Raw genomic sequence first — 19,953 nt, 5'->3', positions numbered from 1 at the left:
ATGCGGGCACATACGGTGAAGGTGATCTCCAAAGCTGACCCCATAAAGTACATCCTATCAAGACCAGTACTATCCGGAAGACTTGCTAAATGGGCTATGCTCATAAGTCAACATGATGTTGTGTACGTACCTCAAAAGGCGATCAAGGGACAATCTTTGGCCGATTTCCTAGCTGCACATCCGATTCCATCACATTGGGAGCTTCCTGATGATCTACCTGGAGAAGAAGTATTCTACATTGATGTCTTACCTCCATGGGAAATGTACTTCGACGGAGCAGCTCGCCAAGATGGTGCGGGAGCAGGGGTCATCCTTGTATCACCTGAGAAACATGTCTTCACGTATTCATTTACGCTCACCAACTTATGCTCGAACAATGTTGCTGAATATCAAGCTCTCGTTCTGGGGCTTCAAATGGCAAAAGAGATGAAAATACAGGACCTTGATGTATACGGTGACTCCAAGCTGGTGATCCATCAACTCCTCGATGATTATGATGTCAAGAAAGATGACTTGATTCCTTATTATAAGCATGCTTCACAATTGCTGGCAGAATTTGAGAGCGTCCGGTTGCAACATGTTCCAAGGAGTGCCAACAAGACAGCGGATGCACTTGCAAATCTCGCAGCCACATTCGCACTGGGGGCAGAAGAAAACATGTCGGTCCCGGTCTGTAATCGATGGGTGATAAACCCTCAAGATGAAGTTGAAATTGAAGCTGAAGAACTCTCAGGTGCAGTTACTGTCTATGAGATAGACATAGAAGATTGGCGTCGACCCCTCATTGATTTCTTGGTACACGAAAAGTTGCCAAGCGATTTGAAACACAAGATGGAAATTCGACGACGTGCTCCACGCTTCATTTACTACAAAGAAACACTTTACAGGCGTTCGTTCCTTGGAACCTGGTTGAGATGTTTGGGAGATGAAGAAGCAGCAAAAACAATGCAAGAAGCTCATTCTGGAGTTTGCGGAGCTCACCAATCTGGTCCTAAGCTTCACGACCGTGTCAAGAGGATGGGGTACTACTGGCCAACCATGGTTCAAGATTGCATGGAACTTGCGAAGAAATGTGAAGCTTGTCAATTCCATGCAAACTTTATTCATCAACCTCCGGAACCGCTACATCCGACAGTGACATCTTGGCCGTTTGAAGCATGGGGTCTCGATGTTGTTGGTCCAATCACACCGAAATCATCAGGTGGTCATGCATACATCCTTGCCGCTACGGATTACTTCTCAAAATGGGCGGAAGCAATACCTCTTCGTGAAGTCAAGAAAGAGAACGTGGTCGATTTTATTCGAAATCACATCATACATCGATATGGCGTGCCACGTTACATAATCACAGACAACGGAACACCATTTGTCTAAAAGTTGATGACGAGCCTTTGTGAGAAATTCAAGTTTGCGCAAAACAAGTCTTCAATGTATAATGCACCTGCAAACGGACTAGCTGAATCTTTCAACAAAACACTTTGCAAGTTGCTTAGTAAGATTGTTGGGAAACACCAGCGAGATTGGCACGAAAGAATGGGCGAAGCTCTGTGGGCGTATCGTACCACGTACAGGACACCAACTCAAGCGACACCTTATGCACTTGTGTATGGTGTGGAGGCCATATTGCCATTGGAGATTCAAATTCCGTCACTTCGCATGGCAATCCAGGAAAATCTCACTGAAGAAGAAAATGCTAAGATTCGTCTGGCAGAGTTGGAAGCACTTGACGAAAAGAGGCTTGAGGCGCAACAAAAGTTGGAATGCTACCATGCTCGTTTGACAAGGGCGTTCAACAAGAAGGTGCGAGTACGGTCTTTCAAAGTTGGAGACACGGTCCTTGCTATCAAGAGACCGATCATTGTTTCTCGCAAGACGGGAAATAAATTTGCATCGAAATGGGATGGTCCTTACGTTGTCCAGGAAGTCTACACAAATGGAGCTTACAAGATCGTTGATGCAGAAGGACTGCGCATAGGCCCTATCAACGGCAAATTTTTGAAGCGTTACTACCCTTGAAGTTGTGCAACATTGTAACCTCCCAAGCACGAGGCTAAACTGCAACTGACTAAAAAAAAATAAAAAAAATTCCGGAAATGACGTCAGCAAACGACGTCAGAAAAAAAAAAAAAAAAAATTATTTTTGCTTTAAAGGAACTACGTTGGCTTGATCTTATGGAGTGAATTTATTCATTTCATAAGTACGTAGGCAGCTTGAAGGAATCACTAACTTTAAGTCCAGCCACACCAAAAAATCTCTCCTATTTTTGTACTACTCCTGGCCCGCAAGAGTATAAACTGTGAACGGCTAAATAAATAAATGAAAATTTCATGTTGGTTTCCTATGAGTTGAATGAATATGGAATCAATGACAAAAATCTTTGACAGGAAGAATGACGAGTCTTATTCATTTCATTTTGGAATTCTTAAAACAAATTGGTCTCTAAAAAAAAAAGAATTAAAAGAAAACAAGTGCAACAATGGTAACAAGAAAGGCGGAACTACGGCTCAAATTTGAAGGCTTGCAAAGCATCACGAGCAACACCAAATTGTTTCTCAGCTTCCGCTAGCTTTGCCTCCACCTCTTTCGCAGCAGCAATGTTCTCCTTCATGATGAGGAGTGAGTTTTCTTGCTCTTTCTTCTGTATGACGTACCCTTGGAACTTCTCTTCTGATTCTGAAATAAGAGGCAAAAGTCTATCCTCTCGTTCTGCTAAATCATTGAGCTTCCTTTTATGTTCGGCTTGTTCTTGCTGAATCTGATCTATCTCCTTATGAAGAGCTTGCATTCGCTCCTCTTCTGCTTTCCCTGCAATTGTAGTTGTCTGCACGCTCGTCTCTATCTCCAAAGATCGTTGCTCCAAGTCATTGAGAGTGGGATCTCCCTGTTTCCCTAGCCGAACGTGGTGGAGTTGAGAACCGCACCCAATATACCCCTTGATAAAAGATTTGATTGCAGAGATGTCGATCTTCTTATCACGAACATAGGAGAAAACCTGTTCAAACTCCTGCGCTAGTTCATGAACCTTGGCTAAAGGAGTCTTCATCAACTTGTCCTTTATTTCATTAATCATCAAGCTTGCAGCATATCGGTCCGCCCTGTTGGTCGCCTTAGTGATCATGTCTTGAGCATTAAAAGAAGGAGACTCGGTCGAAGCAGTAGAAACACTTGTGGTTGGCGCAGTATCAATGACAACATCATCAATGAACTGTTGTTCGGGAAGGGAGACAAATGTATTCTCGCAAGCAGTAAGCTCTACTGCTATGTTCGCATCGCTTTGAAGATTCTGAAAAGTGAAAAAATAAAGGGGATTAAAATAGTAATTAAAAAGAAAACGAGAATGTCAAAGTAAAGAAATGAACCTCTATCTCTTCAGGCGATAGCTCAGGGCCATAATCTTCAGCGAAAATATCATCCAGAATTGTAGGTTCACCTGCGTGTTCGTCATTGGAAGGTTCATTTTCGTCATTGGAAGGTTCATTACTTACAACTCTGCTTGCTAGTCTTCTACTCTCGTCCCTGCCTTTCGAAGATGTTTCCTTGGGCGGACAGGATATCGTGGAACTTTTAGGCAATCTGACTCTAACTTTGCGAGGTGCAGCCGAAGTCTTGGCAGCTTTGTCTTTTGGTGAAGTGTTAGGATCATCGCCCTTTCTCTCCTTTCTCTTCTTAGACCTGACATTTGTTGGACTATGAGTTCTTGAAGCATAAGCCGCATTTAAAGAAACGACCGAATTCCACCATGTTGTGAAGCTTGGAGTGACTCGAGATTGGGCATTAAACGTGCGGCAAGGGACCAAAAAGGTAGCCCTAGTATGCAGACGAATGCTGGACTGAAAAAGATAGTACATATGCTCTCGGGTGATGTTTTGTGTCTGGACTACTAATTCGCCTGGCACATCTTGGTGAAATCCGAATTGCCGACCGAATCGATGAGGACTGTATGGCTCAACCACGTAGTTGTTGTCGAACCTCAAGGTCAGAAAACAGGACCGCATGCTAATGAAGAAGTTTGTGAATTGCTTTGGTTGATGGTTGTCATCTTCACGCTTCTCATCTGAATTACCACAAATTGAGTTAGCAAGCCAATTGAAATCCTTACCCGAAGAAACTAGCGATTTAGCATCTGGAGACTTTATGACAGAGTCAAGGCCTTGAATTCCAACCAGGGGAGCACCAACAAAATCGTAGGTGACGATGTGATGACTTCGAAAATACTTAGCGGTCCAGACATACACATATTGTGCAGGGAAGGACTCGCGATGTTTGCCTGGGGTAGGAGAATTCGAAATTTTGCTCAATCCGTGGTAGATGCTCGCCAAAACAGGGATCGCCAAAGAAGTCTCTTTTCCACTTGCAAGAAATGACGCAGGTTTGAAAGATCCAGGACAGATGCAACCCAAATCTGACACCGGCAAAACAAAGGCACAAAGCCAACATGAGAGAAACGCAGGCAAATATGTTTGTCGATGATGCGCTTCAGGAATCCGTAGGATGCGAAAGGCTTCGTACATCTTATGACTCCACGATCGAGGACCATTAAAGGAGCTGAAGTCTTTCATAAGTGTTGGAAGGACAGACTTTTTGTTGCCAGATGCCAAGAAATACTTTGATGCACCGCGAAACCAAAAATCACACCAAGTCTCGAACGTTATGGTTGTCACCTTGTGTTTCTCAGAAAGATAATGCAAAGCAACTGTAAGGGAGGTATAAACTGTGCTCATCGTCGGAGCCTTCCAATTCAACGGCAGAAGGGATGACCTCGTCATAAAAAAGGCCAGTTACGGGAAGCCCACCAAGGTCGTATATATCCCAAAGACTGATTGACATTTCTCCAACTGAAGTGTGCAAGGTATTTGTCGTAGGACACCAGGATTCGCAAAAAGCCTGCATGACAGGAGAATTACACTTGTAGATGTACATGGAAGCATAGACGGCATCAAGAATATGGGTGCTAGCAAGTGTGCGTCTGGAATGGTGCAGGACATCTTCTAACCATTCCCAATAAAGAGGGATGTATGTTGGCTCGACTCCAAATTTCGGACTAGAACTCCATTTGGTCTCCTTGCGGGACAAACGCGTAGATAATGTCTGGAAAGAACACGCCTCATCGCAGGGACGGTGATGTGAAGCGACAAGGACAGGTTTAGGTGTTTTTCCACCAAATGCATTAACATCACGACTCTCCTTGTACCAGCTTTTCGGGCCCGAGAACTCCGTAGAAGAATTGATGTTTGCAAAAGGACCAATCACATGAAGAAATGAACGAAAGTGCGCTCCATCGACCGAATTAGCATCTTCCATGAGTGACAAAGTCTCTTCTCCAGGAGTATCATGATACTTGAAATGAACCATGGTGGCTTTTATACCTACAAAATCAACGAAGAAAATAAATACATTTTAGTGCAGTGCCAACAGTATAAAGGTGCTAAACACTTTAATGCAAGTACAATCACGTTTGACAACCGAGATACGGTATATTAGTGAGTAATATGACTCGATAGGGGAATGCTTCAATAACTTTAAAGCGAATCAGTTTCATATCAAGAAGAGAAGTTGTTAGAAGGAATATGAAAATGCATGAATGGACCTGGATTATCAGGAGATGTCTAATTTCGTTCATCAACTACCAAGATCGTCAATTCCATTTAAAAATAAGACTCGCATATGACATGAATTGAATATTATAGCGGGGTTTTTTCAAGAAGATCCGCATCAAACAGAAAGACGAAAATTTATGCACATCAATAATCATCATCATCAAATGTTATTGTATGCTATTATATATTTTGATGGGTTATATACTATCAATCTATCATACATTTAGAAGCAGTATGTACGTACATGGAAAAGGGAGGAAAGAAAAAAAGTGCGGGGCCCATATCATCAAATCAATCCACCATCCATCATTAGTCGTTATCATATTAATAAATAAATAAAAAAAAAGAGGGGGCAGCAATGTTCACGGGAAAGAGGAAGGCAAGAAAAGACAAAAGTATGGAATATAGTCAATTAGTCATCATCATCATCAATCCTTATCATATTTCTTTATTATTTCAAAAAGTAAAGAAAGACTTGGAAAGGAAGCAAACAGTACAGTACACTGTACACGTGAAGCAAGAAAACAAAAAAATATATAAAGGGGTTTTAATTTATACTGGTCTATTTATCATTATTTAGAAGAGAGAGCAGTTATGAGCAAGCCACCATGAAAATCAAACAGTTCAAGCTTCAGAGGTTCAAGATTGCTGAAAGACAGATAAACAGAGTTCAAAGGTTCAAAATATACATACCAACAAGACTTTAAGTCTAGGAAGATAATCGTCTGTTTGAAGAGCAAGAGTCGGATCTCGCCTCAACACGAAAGTTCGACCCTCTGACAGTGGTGCTAAGCGGCTTGGGACTCCACGAGCAGGACCAGTCGCGGATGAACAGCTCCTCCACGGGCTGCTTGTCGGACTCACGAACTATTCGATGACGACCGGTTGGTTGGTGTTCGGACCGATTCGATGACGACCGTTGGTTTGGTGATGACGTCCACTGGTTCGTTCCTCTTTCACGGGCTATTCGATGACGACGATTCGGTGTTGATCTCCTCTGAGTTGTTCTTCCTTCGGGTCGGGGCTGTGGCAGCGTCAAGGCTTCTGGTCAAATTTCGGAGTCTCCGATCAATGAAGAGAACGTAGTTGTTGGTGATTAAAAATTGACAGATTATGGAGGTATATTTATAGTCATATTGGTTGGTTCTAAGTCCTACTACAAATCAAATTGAGATTTAGCAAATTCTATCTTTTTTACTTGGTGGTTGATTCCTCGTATGACTCAACTTCTATTATCAAAATATTGAAGATCGTCAAATTGCCGGAGAGAATCATTGATTAGTTAAGTCATGCTTGAGTCCTACTCCAAGTAGGATTGGTAAAGATGGGTTTTGCCAAAGTCTATCTTATTTTGGTAGTACTGGATAGTTTATGTTTGATATAATTCTGCCTTTGTCATCGAAAGATAGTCATGACATTCCATCATCTGTCAGAAGGAGTCCTGAAGTATCAAAGTAGTTTACTTGAATTTCATGGGCCATAAACAAATGAAGATAGCGTGAGTTTGGTTGATTAAAAGGGGCACAAAAGGGTTGTCCAATGAAATAAAGAGTTTGAGCTAGCCCATCAAGCAAAGATGGTCAGAATTGGTTTTGGGCCAAGAGACCAGCACTACTCCTGTTTCTGGAAAAAAAAAAAAAAATATAGAAGCCCGGAGTACAAAAAAAATTTCCAACGAGATTTCGAGATCGGACCACGAGGAAACACTCAAATATTTGTGTACGTGACCGATCCCGAGGGGGCAATTTGTTGGCATTAAAAATATGAAGAATGCCACATCATCATTTTTTGTCCCGAAAAAGTCAAATGTTGACTTCTATTATTATATGTCAGATAAATTGTTTAATTTGGGTTATAAACCAAATAGGCCCATTTTTAATAAATGACGTTCATTTAATAGGAGTGGGTTATTTAAATGAGCTTAAGTAAAGAGGCCCATTTATCCACAAAAGGAAAACCCTAAACCTAAGAGGAGGATATAAAAAGTTCTCTTCTAGTCATTCGGGGACACGGAACGTAGTATACAAAAAACCTACTACTCTCCAGAAAAATCCTAAGACGGCTTCCAAGCACACAAGTCTGACATCAAATCTCGGTGGAAGAAGAACAACAAGCACAAACGCCGTTCTACCTTCAAACCACAAATTCTTGCTGTTGTAGAGATCGAATCAGTGGATAAACATTAGAGATTGTACCCAAATACAAAATCAATACAAAATATTTTGTTCACATTATTTTGATTCTGTTATTTTTGCAGACTCGTAAATTTGTGTTTACAGTCATAAAGGTTGGATTATTTAGAAATATCGCATAGGTAGGCTTAATTAAAGAAAATCGGGCAAAGTGAGATAAAAGAAGGTTGTAAATGTATTAAATATGGTGGATCATCTATCCCAAAATATAATAAAGTAGAGTGTTCTTATTAATTTAAAACAACTAATTAGGAAAATCGTCTATTTTATTTCGACACAGACAGAGTATTTCTTTAACTCTTTTCATATGGAGTATTACTTTATATAGGTCTTATTTATTCCGTAATGAATTTACCAATTGGATTTCTAGCTATCTTTGTAATCACTTAGGGCTAATTTTTTTCAGCGCGTCTCCTGTTAGACCAGTCACACCATCAACTTGATGGTGTGACATGGTGTGACGAGCGCGAAACCAATAGCGTACCTCCCCTAAAACTATTAAAAAAAATAACAGATCTAAACTATAAAAGTAACATACCTAAACTAAAAAAGTACCTCCTCAACTGGGATGGAAGCTCTAACCAACTGAACTATTCCGGGATCACCTACAACTGGGATGAAAGCTCTAACCAACTGAGCTATCCATCACTTGCATCACTTATGGCTAATTGATAGGGCTATAAGTGTACGAATCTATCATTTTCTTTACTTGTATTTAAAATAATAACGACAGTATGTATATAACGTGCATTCGTATCTTACACTAGTTTCATAAAAAAACTGCTAACAATTAGTCCCAAACCCGGGCAACTTAAAAGAGTTTAGTTTAATCCTGTTTTAGTGAAAGCCGGATCCAACCCGATCCGTCCTACGATCACCTCTAAAAGAAAAAATAAAGAGGAAACATTTTACAATAATTCGAGCTTTTGCCGTCTCTTTGCCGCCGACATAATTAACCGGCGAAATACCTATCTGGCTATCTGTGTGTCGCGCATCATCTCGTCTGAAATCAGTAATTTCTCCCAGGAATCTGAAAATTCTAGTGAATTTATAGGGAGGAGTAATCTAGGGTTTCGACAAGCTCGGGTTTCTGAATAATTATTCGACGTCTTGAGTTTCCTGGTAATTCTTCTTCACCATAAAATGAAATTGTTGTTTTGGGTTTAATCCAATTTTATCTGAATTTTGGATCTTTGGTGCAAATTTATTTGTGGGATTGTCTCTAAAACGTTTAAGTGATAGAAAAAGATGGAGTTTTGGGGTGATTAATATATGTTAATTATAGGATATTTGAGCTAAATTCGGGTTTAGTTTTTGATTTTAGCATTAAAGTATATGTCATTGCTTCTTGATTGTGCCTGATGTTAAGTTGTTTAATCAACGGTGTATTTGAGCTGAAGTTTTTTTTTTCTTTCAAGTTTAAGTTTGCTGGGTGACTACTGATTTACCGAGCTGGAGTTGTTTTCTTGACGATTATGCAAAATCTAAGAGCATGATTTGAATGCTTATCTTATTGATAAACTGACATTGAACTGGTTTCACATAGTTGGGATCTGTCAAGAATAGGAGGGAGTACGAAACAAACGATGTATTGAAATGGATAAACTGTTTGTGCCTGAGCTGTTTTTGCTAGAATTATAACGGTGAAAAAGAGACTCAAATTAGTATTAAGATGCGAAAGAGACTTATATTCTGTTTTTGGTTGAGGAGTTCCAGTCCACCTTCCGGTGCATTGATCGCTTCATTCGTGTGTGCTAGTTTATTGATCGCTTCATTCTGTTTTTGGCTAGGTTTAGTAATTATGTTTAATCAAACAGTATATGGGATGATTTTGAAGAAATTGTGATCTTATGGCTCGATTGCAAAGTCTTGACTGTCATTATGCTAATTATCATTCAGTTGATTTGTAGGATGCCAACAGCCTATTGCAAATAAAATAAAATAAAATATGCTTAGATTGGACATTCAATGTTTCTCTTTCTTCTCCTCCTCCGCCTCAACCCTACACACTGTAATTGCTAAGCTATAGCTGCGTTGGCTTGCGCATAATGAATTTAATTAGTTAGCATCTGTAGAGGTAAAAGGCTAGCTTTCTGATACATCCAATGTTTCTGATACTTGTCTAGGTTTAGTAATTATGTTTAAACAAACAGGATATGGGATGATTTTGAAGAAAATGTGATCTTATGGTTCTTTTGGTAAGTCTTGCTGTCATTATGCTAATTACCATTCAGTTGATTTGTAGGATGCCAACAGCCTATTGTAAATAAAATAAAATATGCTCCAATGTTTGTCTTTCTTCTTCTCCTCCGCCTCAACCCTATATACACTATAATTGCTAAGCTATAGCTGGGTTGGCTTGTGTATAATGCATTGAGTTAGTTAGCATCTGTAGAGGTAAAAGGCTTGCTACAGTTGAGTGGTTTGCTGGAAATCTTGGAATTCTTTTGGTTAGCTGTATCTGTATGCATGTATCTGTGATATCTTCATGTCTTGTATTATTTCTTTGAGTTGCTTGCATGTCTTGACTCTTGAGTTGGTTGAATTAAGTAGGAGTGTGTGCATCATTGCCTCCATATGCCATTTCAAAGAACTGTTCTTTGCGATGAGGACTTGCAAGTTACAACAATTATTTCGTAATTTTTCTGTCTTATCAGTTATCATAAAAAAATAAGTTATTTTAACTCTTTATCTCAGTGTTGTACTTGACCATATTCTTTCCTTCTGATATGCAGTTTACTTGGTTGTCCTCGAGTTTGCTGACGGTTGGAGTTTGCGGACTTGTTGATTCTTAGAAATATGCAGGTTTTGTCCTGTTAAATCATATTCAATCTTTTCTCTCTTTTGATATGATTTTCAGCTTCCCTTATTCTAGATTGGCTGTCACGTCTCTTTAAGATGACCAGGTCATAATTTTGTTATGATTTGAAACCTGATTGGCACTTAATTCCAACTTGACTGCATCCTCAAAGTGTCTATTCCCATCCTTTTCTAATTATTTGCAAATTTACTTCTTGGAAATATCAGCAATTCAGTTTTACGAAGTATTATTATTATCTTAATTCTTAAGCTACGAGCTAGCAGCTGTTAGGAATATGTAGTCAACAAAAACCTGTGATGCCAGTAGGTCCCACACCATAGTGGAATATGCAATTTTTCCCCCCTAATGGTTTGACAAATAATCTGAACTAACATGTATGGAATAAGAACATGAAACCTTAGATTGAATACCGGTGGGCGGGAACTGGACGGAGTTCAAATGCGCGCACTGTTAGTTACTTAGTTAGATATAGAAAATGACAAAATGTAGTTGAGAATTAAAGCGTAAGAATTACTGTTTAGTTGTCGAGAAATTCAAATGCTTCTAGGCTTCTAGCATGGTTTGGTAATCTATATCAGGTTTCATCATATTAAGAATATTGTCATTAGAATCTCAATCCCGGACTTTCTATATGGTGCTTTTACAAGTCCCAGAATGGCACAAAAGGCGTGGTGAATTCTGCTGCCGTTGTGTTTCTTCCCAAATATAATGGATGTAAAACACTTAAAAGATGTGTTGCTGAATTCTTTATCCCTTTTGCATGTATCACCTTTTGTGCGCGTCTGAACTTAACCACCAAGGAATTTTTTTGCCTTAGAACTGTTGTGGTAGCGGCCTTCGAGAAATCAGGCATAAATTATACTGAGTTCCCAGACTTCTGATTCATATTGGACATAATTCATATAGAAGTGTGATGAATCCTTGAAAGAAAAGTAAGATAGACGTCACAGTGTCATTATTCAAGGCAAGTTAAGAAGTGTTAGTCAACTCAGAAAAATACTTGGCAAGATATTGATATGTTAATAGTCATGTTAGCTTCAACTCAAAAAGATAAGGAAGATGGGTTGATTGGGATAACATACAGAATATAATGGTTTTATCTTCGAACAGCATTGTAGAAAAGACTGAAAAAGTAAGATGTTGACTAGCCATGTCATTTTTAGCTCAAAAAGGCAAAGAGAGGATTACATTGTCACAGTCTTTTATCTATATTGATAGCTATTGTGAAATTATGCTCCTCGAGAGAGGATTTCTCTCCAGGTGAATGTGATGAAAATGGATAGTTTATATGTTGAACTTATCTTTAGGTAGAAATGGAGATAGGGACCCTCCTTTCTATTTCGTAGCACAGCTTGCAAATAATGCTTCTAGGTGCGATTTTGTGCTTATTTCAAAATTGAAAAGTATACCTTTTATTTATACCCGCTTTGGTTTTATTATATGTCCCATTTTAACTTATGAGGACAAAGTAAATGTTTGGCCACTATCTTTTTTGAAAATTATATTATTAAGTGGCCTGAAAATTTGCTGTATTTTCCGCAAATACTTTGTTTCTCAGCAATGTCTCAGTATTTATGTTCCCTAAGCTCTATTACTCAGTTAGGCTTTGTTCTGTTCACCTTATTTCCACTTATTTCTAATAAGTTCAGTTAAGTTCAGATAAGTTTATATAAGATAAGTTCAGGAAAAAGACCAAGTACAATTTATAAGTAAAATAAGTTTTGATAAGTTCTAATAAGTTCAGTTAAGTTCAGATAAGATAAGTTCAGAAAAATAAGTAAAAATCAGGTGAATATAACGCATCCTTAACTTCGGTATTATCAAGCCTTAATGAACCTGGGAAGCAAATTGAATCATTGGTGTTTGAACATTATATGATTTTCCTCATCTGCCCGTTTAGAAGTAAAGTTAGCACTTCCCTCTTTCTCTCTAAATGTTTGCAAATTGTCAACGTAATTTGAATTTAAATCCTTAAGTTATATAACTGTCATGTATTCCATTTCCATTGAATCTAAAAATATCAGTACTTTTTGGGTTTCAAATTTTAGATTCTGGTAGAGTATATCTAAAGAGTTCATTAAACTTTCTATGGCTTTCTTTTTCTAATTGAACATAGGGGTGTTACGTTTTCGAGGAAAGGATAGTTAGAAACAACCTTTGTAATTTGCAGGGACAAGGTTGTGTACATTTCACTCTCCCTGATCCTGCAATTAGTGGAAGTCTCTCTAGAGTTATTAGGGCATTTTATAGACTGAGGTTGTAAGTACATTTCATTAGTGACTAATATGTCCAACCAAAAGTGATTTTGCTAGTCAGGGATCTCCTTTAAGACCCTTTTAAACCAAATAAATGTCTGTTTTACAGACATGTTTTTGGTGTACGTCCTCCATAACAAATTGGCTTTATGGCATCCTGTTATATCCAGATTTATATTGGTTAATTTGAGGAGACTTGACATAAATGAGCATATCTGCCTTTGAGAGTTGGAGGGCCAGTACAGGCTTTCAAGAGGGTAGTGGGGATACCCTTGGTTCAAAGAAGCAGATAAATAGTAGTGAAGAGATGGAGTGCCATTGGATTTTTTAGATTTTTCTGTTCGACGCCTCGACTGTCTGATATTGAGATGCTGAAACATTCTACTGTAACCAATGTTTGCATCTAGGGTGTTTCTGTTGACCACCGATGATCTTTATTTCCCGTGGTTCCTCCATCTGGCAGCTTTTCTCAACTTCTATGGATTAAAAGAATATGTTGGTCTTTGCTTCAACTGCAGGCATCCAGGGCCCGGCTGTTCAAAGAATACAAGGAGGTGCAGCGAGAAAAAACAGCTGATCCAGATATTACACTTGTTTGTGATGACACCAACATATTCAAGTGGACTGCTTTAATTAAGGTAAATGGCATGCCATTAGCTAGAAATCGACTTCTCTATCATTTTCTTGACCTTACTAAGCCATTGCTTTTGTTCAGGGGCCATCAGAAACTCCTTATGATGGTGGTGTTTTCCAGCTTGCATTTGCGGTGCCTGAACAATATCCTTTGCAACCTCCTCAAGTCCGATTTTTGACAAAAATCTTTCATCCAAATGTCCATTTCAAGGTAAGGGGCTTTCAAATGGTGTGTATGGTCTAATTTGCAGCGTGGAAGTGGGGATATTGGCAACAGAATAAATATCAGTTCTCAGTTTTTGTTTCATGTTTAACTTGTGCCAGTTTTCCAAATGCTCATCTCTACTTAGTTTTCATTGATTAGTAAATTAAGTGTTGTCAAACCACGCCTATATGAACAGAAACACACATGAAATCAAGGTGGAGCAAGAAAGAGTTTTCAAATTATATTACAGGTGATTTTGAAGTTTGTGTGACAGAAATGCTTATTTTCGACATGCAGACTGGAGAGATTTGCTTAGACATCTTAAAAAATGCATGGAGCCCTGCTTGGACCTTGCAATCAGTGTGCAGAGCAATAATTGCTTTGATGGCCCATCCGGAACCTGATAGTCCCTTAAATTGTGATTCAGGTATTCACTTGATCTTGATACTTTTTTCCCGTGTTATGCTGCATTGCTGATTCGAATAAGTTAGAAAGCAAATTTCTACTGCCATCCAGCTCCCCTCTATCCCATGTTACTTATAGGTAGGGGTAGTAATTTCTGTTGGATTTCATGGATATTGTTGCTTCCCCTAGTGTTTTATATGAAGTATTTCCTAAGGAGATCATTATAAATTAAAAACCAACCAAATTTGAAGCCACCCTTTGCCTTTTGCTCATTCCAAATTAAATGTTATCCCAATCATGTCACTTTTTTTTAAAAAAAATTTGGTTGATAATGTTTAACAACCTCAATTTGGGAATGGTCCAGGCAATCTTCTGCGATCTGGAGACGTAAGAGGATTCAATTCCATGGCAAAGATGTATACAAGACTTGCAGCCATGCCGAAGAAAGGATAAAATCTTACTCACTCACCCTTTTTTCTTGCACCTCGATCACACTTGCATTCTGTTTTCGTTAATGTGTGCAATGAAGAGAACAGTATAATTTATGTGGTTACTTTGATCTTAGGTCTCTGCGAGAACAGTCATCTGATTTGAGCTTATTGTATGATTGTTCGGAGAGGCTTTTCCAAATGAGAATGCCCGTGTAATTTCAATCTTTTAAAATCATCAACATCGCCGAACCCATGGCTAAGGACTAAGATGTAATGGATATATTTTGCTATATTTATTATAGCATACAAGTAACTGTTTATTCAAACACCCACCCCTCGCCCATTTATCACCCCATCTCTCAACCTCCCATGCTGGCCAAAAAATGGAAGCAGCAGTCCCTTGCCGGAAAAAGTCAAAAAACTTTGAATACGCGCACGACATACCGCAGGCAACGTGGCACCGAGCAAGATCTGTAGTACCGCAGTGGATGGTGCTGCAGATCTTGTGCGGTACTGTTGTGCCGCCGACGGTTGTGTCGTGCTTACCGGTAGAAAATAATCAAATTTTCTAATACGCGATTGTGTGGTGCTACCGCGTCGCCGGCGGTAATGCCGTGTGGTACCGGCAAAAGAAAATGAAACTCTTACCTCCCACGAAAGATGTGGCTGCGATGACGACTGCAACATTAAGGAATGGCGTCGCTCATTGATGAGGGAGACGGCAAGGAATTCTTTGCAGGAAGTGGTTGCCGGTAAATGGGGAGATGATGGGGCTGCTAGAAAATGAATGGTTGTGATGATGGAGTTGCCGGAAAATGAGGGGGGTGAAGGGCGGCAAGAAGAGGGGGAGTGAAAGATGGATGAAAAATAAAAAAGATGAAAGGTTTTTTTACAAGGACAAAAAAACGTAATAAACATTACTCTTTCCATTTCGGCATCGGAAAATTATTGATAACCAAGAACAATGGCGATAACAGCCAACAAATATAGCTCGTCCCCTTAAAAAGAAATAAAATAAAAATAAATACGAGCAAATGTAGCTCGTAAATCTCCACTTTTTGTCATATGATGTTACATTCAGCCATCCTAAATGAAGCACAAAATCATTGTCCCATGATATACTTACACCACCTTAAACTAAAAAGTCTCATAAATCTGACTTATGCATTCGTTTAAACATCCAGTAGTAAAAAATGAAGAACAGCAACAGCTAGTAGAAACCAAAGCTCATCATGTTATTTCATTCTATACAAAGGGAACTCTTACACTACAAGAAGTCAACAATGGACTGCATTTACATTTTACAACCAGCAAAATTATATTGAAAAAAATAACCACGAATCGACGGTAATTAGACTGCTACCTTTGAACTGGATATGAAGTTACACGGGTGTTTCTTCTAGTCACATTACTTGGTGTTCTTGCTCTTGGAAATATTACAGGTCTGCAGCACACAAGAGCAAATAGCATCTCCACTGTAAACACCATCATACTGAGCCAAACAAATATAGTTCTTCTCCAGTACCATAAGATTCGTTTAAAGAATGGTAGTTCAGATTCAAGATGTACAAACGCATCATATACTTGAGGGATACCAGCTGCCGGTCGAAATTCTGCTCTTTGTTCCATTGTTATCTTTAAGCACGCAGTAGGAATGACCCCTTCCCCGTATCCTCTGAACTTTAACTTCAAAGTTTGGGTCTCAGAAAGATAGCCAGTGACAAGAGGAACAATCTTGAAAAATGTCAACAACAGGTTGAGTGGCTGGCTTTTAAACCCCAACATGCATGGATGGCTGAAACTACCAAGAGCTTTACCATATTCTGATAGAAATTCTACCCTCACCTACAGGCGATAACCAAGTCATTATTAACATTTCAGAAACATTTAAAACAACATACTCAACTTCCTAAATCCACCAACATAGAGTTGGCTCAAGTGGTAATGCTGCTTAAGGGAGATCTTGGATTCGAGCCTCGCCGTATGCAGAAACTCTTATTGCGAGACTCACCCATCATAAGCAAGGTGTGCAACACGAGTCGGATCCGGAAGTAGTCAGAGCTAAGCTCTGGTGAACTGGGTGTGCTATGCGTAAAAATAAAACTTCCTAAATCTAGTGATTTGAGGTCGACTAACATGAACTGTTAGATATCTCCTAGGTCTCAACAACAACAAAGTCTTAATCCCAAAATGATTTGAGGTCGACTAACATGAACTGTCATGGCAGTTTAGGAAGTCTAAAACTGTAAAATCGCAACAATCAATCATTCTATGATTCCTACCAACCACACACTATCTTCAGCAGAATTTCAATGGCTCCAGGACTATTGATGAAAAGGACTGCTGTAGGTTTTGGGATAAGAGAAAACCTCGGGTCTCCACTTCTGGAGAGAGATAGTGTTGCTTTCGTTTATATCCTTGTGGAAGAAGTTTTGACCTCAAACAAAGGAATCCAAGCTGCTACATTCTTGGATTCTTATTAAATAAACGAGATAACTTCTAAGTTACTCCGTATTAACTGTGTCAACCATTTTTGGTGAAGATCCCTTGGCATAAATCACATTCTTGCTAATGCTATGTGCCTATGTCTAGCTTGAGGGTTTTCAAATCTGTGCAGGTTTATCATTGTTAGCTGAAAGCAAATTTGGCAACGGACTTCATTGCCAAGCATGCTCCTCCCTCTCTTTTTATGAAACTAGATTCCAACCTTTCTCTTATAACCTAGAAAAATGAATTGGGCTAGTTTCCCTTCTAGAATCTAACCTTCGTTTATCTTTCCTTATATAAGATATATTTAACTTCCTAAATATATTCAGTTGAACACCAAGGTTACCCATATGTTATTTGATATTCCCGCGGGTGGTTTTGTATGCAAGAATGGGAGTTCGGGATTTGAGGGTGGGATCATTATCATTATCATTACCCCATTGCCTCAAAGAGGCTCCCGCAAGAAGCGGGGTAAGGGGGGGTCGGACGTACGCAACCTTACCCCTGCAATTGCAGAGAGGTTGGGGTATCGACAGAAAATCATTGATAGGAAATTCGTAAATTCTTCCAAATTACAAGAGCAGGAAATGATTTTAGAAAGACTGGACTGATTGTGATGTTACTCCTGACTCTTATTCTACAACAATTACCAAGAAGCAGCCGCAAGAAAAATAGGCCTATAATGTTAAAACAGGATACAACACGAGAGGTTAACCGTTAACCGAAGGCGAACATGATTGATCACTAACAGTAGAAAGACACCAAACAGAGAGAGACAACAACGGGTTGATCACTTGTACTTAACAGAAGTCCATGGTACCCTATTGATGCTTGCTGAGAAAACAAAAATTGACGAAGGTACTTACATGGCTCATTTAATGAACTGCCAAGTACAAACACCTTTAAGCAAAACCAATAGGCATCAAAATTAAGGAAAACTTCAAAATTACAGTATGACCATATCTACGCTAGAACACGGATCAAGATTGAACACATAACCCAAACTAACAGACGAACAGGTAATGTTGGATGCTCAATGCATACATTAATTGCCAGATATGCTCGTAGTTTACACAAAATAGCAGAACCAAGTGCACATAAATACTGAATGCAAGTTTTGAGATACACCATAAAAACAAAACAAAGAATATTCATAATATAAGCCTGCACTATCAAAGACATTAAACACTCAAAATATTAGAGCTTGCCCAAGGGAAATATACCTGAAACATGCCCAGATTTCTATTATAATCTGATTCGGGCAAAACCATGGTAACAGTGGCCTGCAGCTTGTGCTTCCGAGGTATAACCCTAGAAAACCCAACAGCACTCACACCATCATTTTTATCCCTCCATTCGGCAGTCGGACATGTTGTAAAAGGCACAAACGCAACCGGCTTGCTCTTTGTGTAGTCGAAATTCAGACCCTGCTTTAACTGGAATGGCTCTTCAACAACATAATACCTCATCATCAACCCACCAAGCACAAATGCTCCAATCAACAAAATCACTAAAATGGAGCAAACATAAACCGACCAAAACAACCCCCATCCGCAACGCATTGCGAGCTTCAACCATGACTTATGCTCATTCAACCATTCAGACATAAACGGACTCAATGTATCACCAACAAGTTTCCAAAATCCTCTTAATTTTCCAATCAAATAACTCTTCCCAAGCCCAATTATAAGTAATGGGTTAAAAGCAAGCAAACAAGAGTAGTAAAGCACCCAAAAAGGGAAACAAACAAAGCTAATTAACAAATTAAACTGAAACCCAATTGCTTTAATTACCAATTCAGCAAGATTTGCCAACGAACTAAACTGCCCATCATCATTTTCACGTTCTCTCACTGGCGCCGGCGGTGGCTGCGGTGGGGGCGGAGAAACTTCGCCTTTTTCATCCGTGGTCACCGTAGAACTCTCCTTTTCGATGGTTTCTGACTTAGATTCGACTTTATCTGAATCCAATCTCCGGCTATCTCTAGATTTTCGATTCCTTAATGAACGGCGACGGCGGAGGCTTGCTCCTGTGACATTTGAATCGGGATAAGAGGAGAGAGAAAGAGTGGATTGCGAGGTTGACGGAGCATCGTCTTGGGAAGAACCCGAGGTGACAGTGCAATCATAGAAGGGGAATTCATCAGAAGCGTCGAGGAATTGGTCGTCTTCATCGGTTGATTTTGCATCTTCCATTGATTAATTTAGAGAAGATTGAATTTGGGGGATTTGAAGTGTTAGGGTTCTCCGTAGGATTTGATTTGGCGCGCGGGCGAAGATGAGCGAACACGGTACGGCAGTATGGGTCAAATGGTCGATGGATGGCCAGGCCATCGGCTGGTTACTGCCTTACTGGTACGGGCGGACCCTTTCACAAGTCGGTTTGGATGGGAAAGGTCGTGTGATTTAGAAACTTGTGCCAACTCAGTTTCAAAAAATCTTTATGTTTTTCGTTTTAATCCGTTTCACAATGCTCTTTATATTTCGTATTATACTTTATTCTATTTTTTCCATAAAAAAAAGAAAAACTTTATTCAATTTTTGGATGTAAAATGAAATTATTATCTTATTTTACCCCACAACACTTATCACTGTCACTCTCTTTATCTTCTTTATTTATCATAACTTCTAAGGCCTGTTCTTTTGGACTTTTTTTGCAGTTCCATTCATTTCAATTCAGTTTAGTTCTGCTCCATTCAGTTCAGTTCAGTTCAGTTTAGCTCCATTCAGTTCAGTTCAGCTCTATTCAGTCCAATCCAGTTCAGTTCAGCTCCATTCAGTTCAATTCAGTTCAGTACGGATTCATCTTTCTTTGTAATTATTTTTATTCTCGATATTCCAATTAAAATTGACAATTGTTACTTATATATATATAAAAATTATTTATTATCGTTATTATTACTTAAATATTACTATTAATATTATAC

General features: G+C 39.2%; 4 protein-coding genes across 4 annotated transcripts; 2 read left to right on the top strand and 2 right to left on the bottom strand.

The window, feature by feature from the left end:
* Positions 1–1,374, top strand: LOC130461575 (uncharacterized). The gene has a single exon (XM_056829725.1). The coding sequence runs from the start codon at positions 1–3 to the stop codon at positions 1,372–1,374; it is 1,374 nt and encodes a 457-aa protein (XP_056685703.1).
* A 2,332-nt stretch (positions 1,375–3,706) lies between these two features.
* Positions 3,707–6,848, bottom strand: LOC130461256 (uncharacterized). The gene is made up of 2 exons (XM_056829259.1): positions 6,292–6,848; positions 3,707–5,367 (listed from the first exon to the last, which is right to left on the bottom strand). Exon 2 carries the CDS (start codon positions 5,351–5,353, stop codon positions 4,673–4,675), a length of 681 nt encoding a protein of 226 aa, XP_056685237.1. The 5' UTR covers positions 5,354–5,367; positions 6,292–6,848; the 3' UTR covers positions 3,707–4,672.
* A 1,772-nt stretch (positions 6,849–8,620) lies between these two features.
* On the top strand, positions 8,621–14,866 carry LOC110777266 (protein PEROXIN-4). The gene is made up of 6 exons (XM_021981871.2): positions 8,621–8,912; positions 10,526–10,595; positions 13,385–13,504; positions 13,582–13,710; positions 14,002–14,131; positions 14,474–14,866. Exons 2-6 carry the CDS (start codon positions 10,590–10,592, stop codon positions 14,560–14,562), a joined length of 474 nt encoding a protein of 157 aa, XP_021837563.1. The 5' UTR covers positions 8,621–8,912; positions 10,526–10,589; the 3' UTR covers positions 14,563–14,866.
* Positions 14,867–15,550: 684 nt separating this feature from the next.
* On the bottom strand, positions 15,551–19,427 carry LOC110777265 (seipin-2). The gene is made up of 2 exons (XM_021981870.2): positions 18,251–19,427; positions 15,551–16,385 (listed from the first exon to the last, which is right to left on the bottom strand). The coding sequence occupies exons 1-2, from the start codon at positions 19,220–19,222 to the stop codon at positions 15,900–15,902; spliced, it is 1,458 nt and encodes a 485-aa protein (XP_021837562.1). The 5' UTR covers positions 19,223–19,427; the 3' UTR covers positions 15,551–15,899.
* Between the last annotated feature and the right edge of the window lie 526 nt (positions 19,428–19,953).

This window comes from Spinacia oleracea, chromosome 5 (assembly GCF_020520425.1).
Source record: "Spinacia oleracea cultivar Varoflay chromosome 5, BTI_SOV_V1, whole genome shotgun sequence".
NCBI lineage: Eukaryota > Viridiplantae > Streptophyta > Magnoliopsida > Caryophyllales > Amaranthaceae > Spinacia > Spinacia oleracea.
The sequence above is the reverse complement of the archived record's forward strand: the minus strand, read 5'-3'. Positions and strand labels throughout refer to the sequence as shown.

Excerpts from the sequence above, each read along its gene's own strand:
- LOC130461575 (XM_056829725.1), top strand. The coding sequence starts at position 1 with ATGCGGGCACATACGGTGAAGGTGATCTCCAAAGCTGACCCCATAAAG.
- LOC130461256 (XM_056829259.1), bottom strand. The coding sequence starts at position 5,353 with ATGGTTCATTTCAAGTATCATGATACTCCTGGAGAAGAGACTTTGTCA.
- LOC110777266 (XM_021981871.2), top strand. Across the intron at positions 13,505-13,581 it reads AGTGGACTGCTTTAATTAAG|GGGCCATCAGAAACTCCTTA; the intron begins GTAAATGGCATG and ends GCTTTTGTTCAG. Across the intron at positions 13,711-14,001 it reads ATCCAAATGTCCATTTCAAG|ACTGGAGAGATTTGCTTAGA; the intron begins GTAAGGGGCTTT and ends TTCGACATGCAG.
- LOC110777265 (XM_021981870.2), bottom strand. The coding sequence starts at position 19,222 with ATGGAAGATGCAAAATCAACCGATGAAGACGACCAATTCCTCGACGCT. Across the intron at positions 16,386-18,250 it reads GAAATCTGGGCATGTTTCAG|GTGAGGGTAGAATTTCTATC; the intron begins GTATATTTCCCT and ends TATCGCCTGTAG.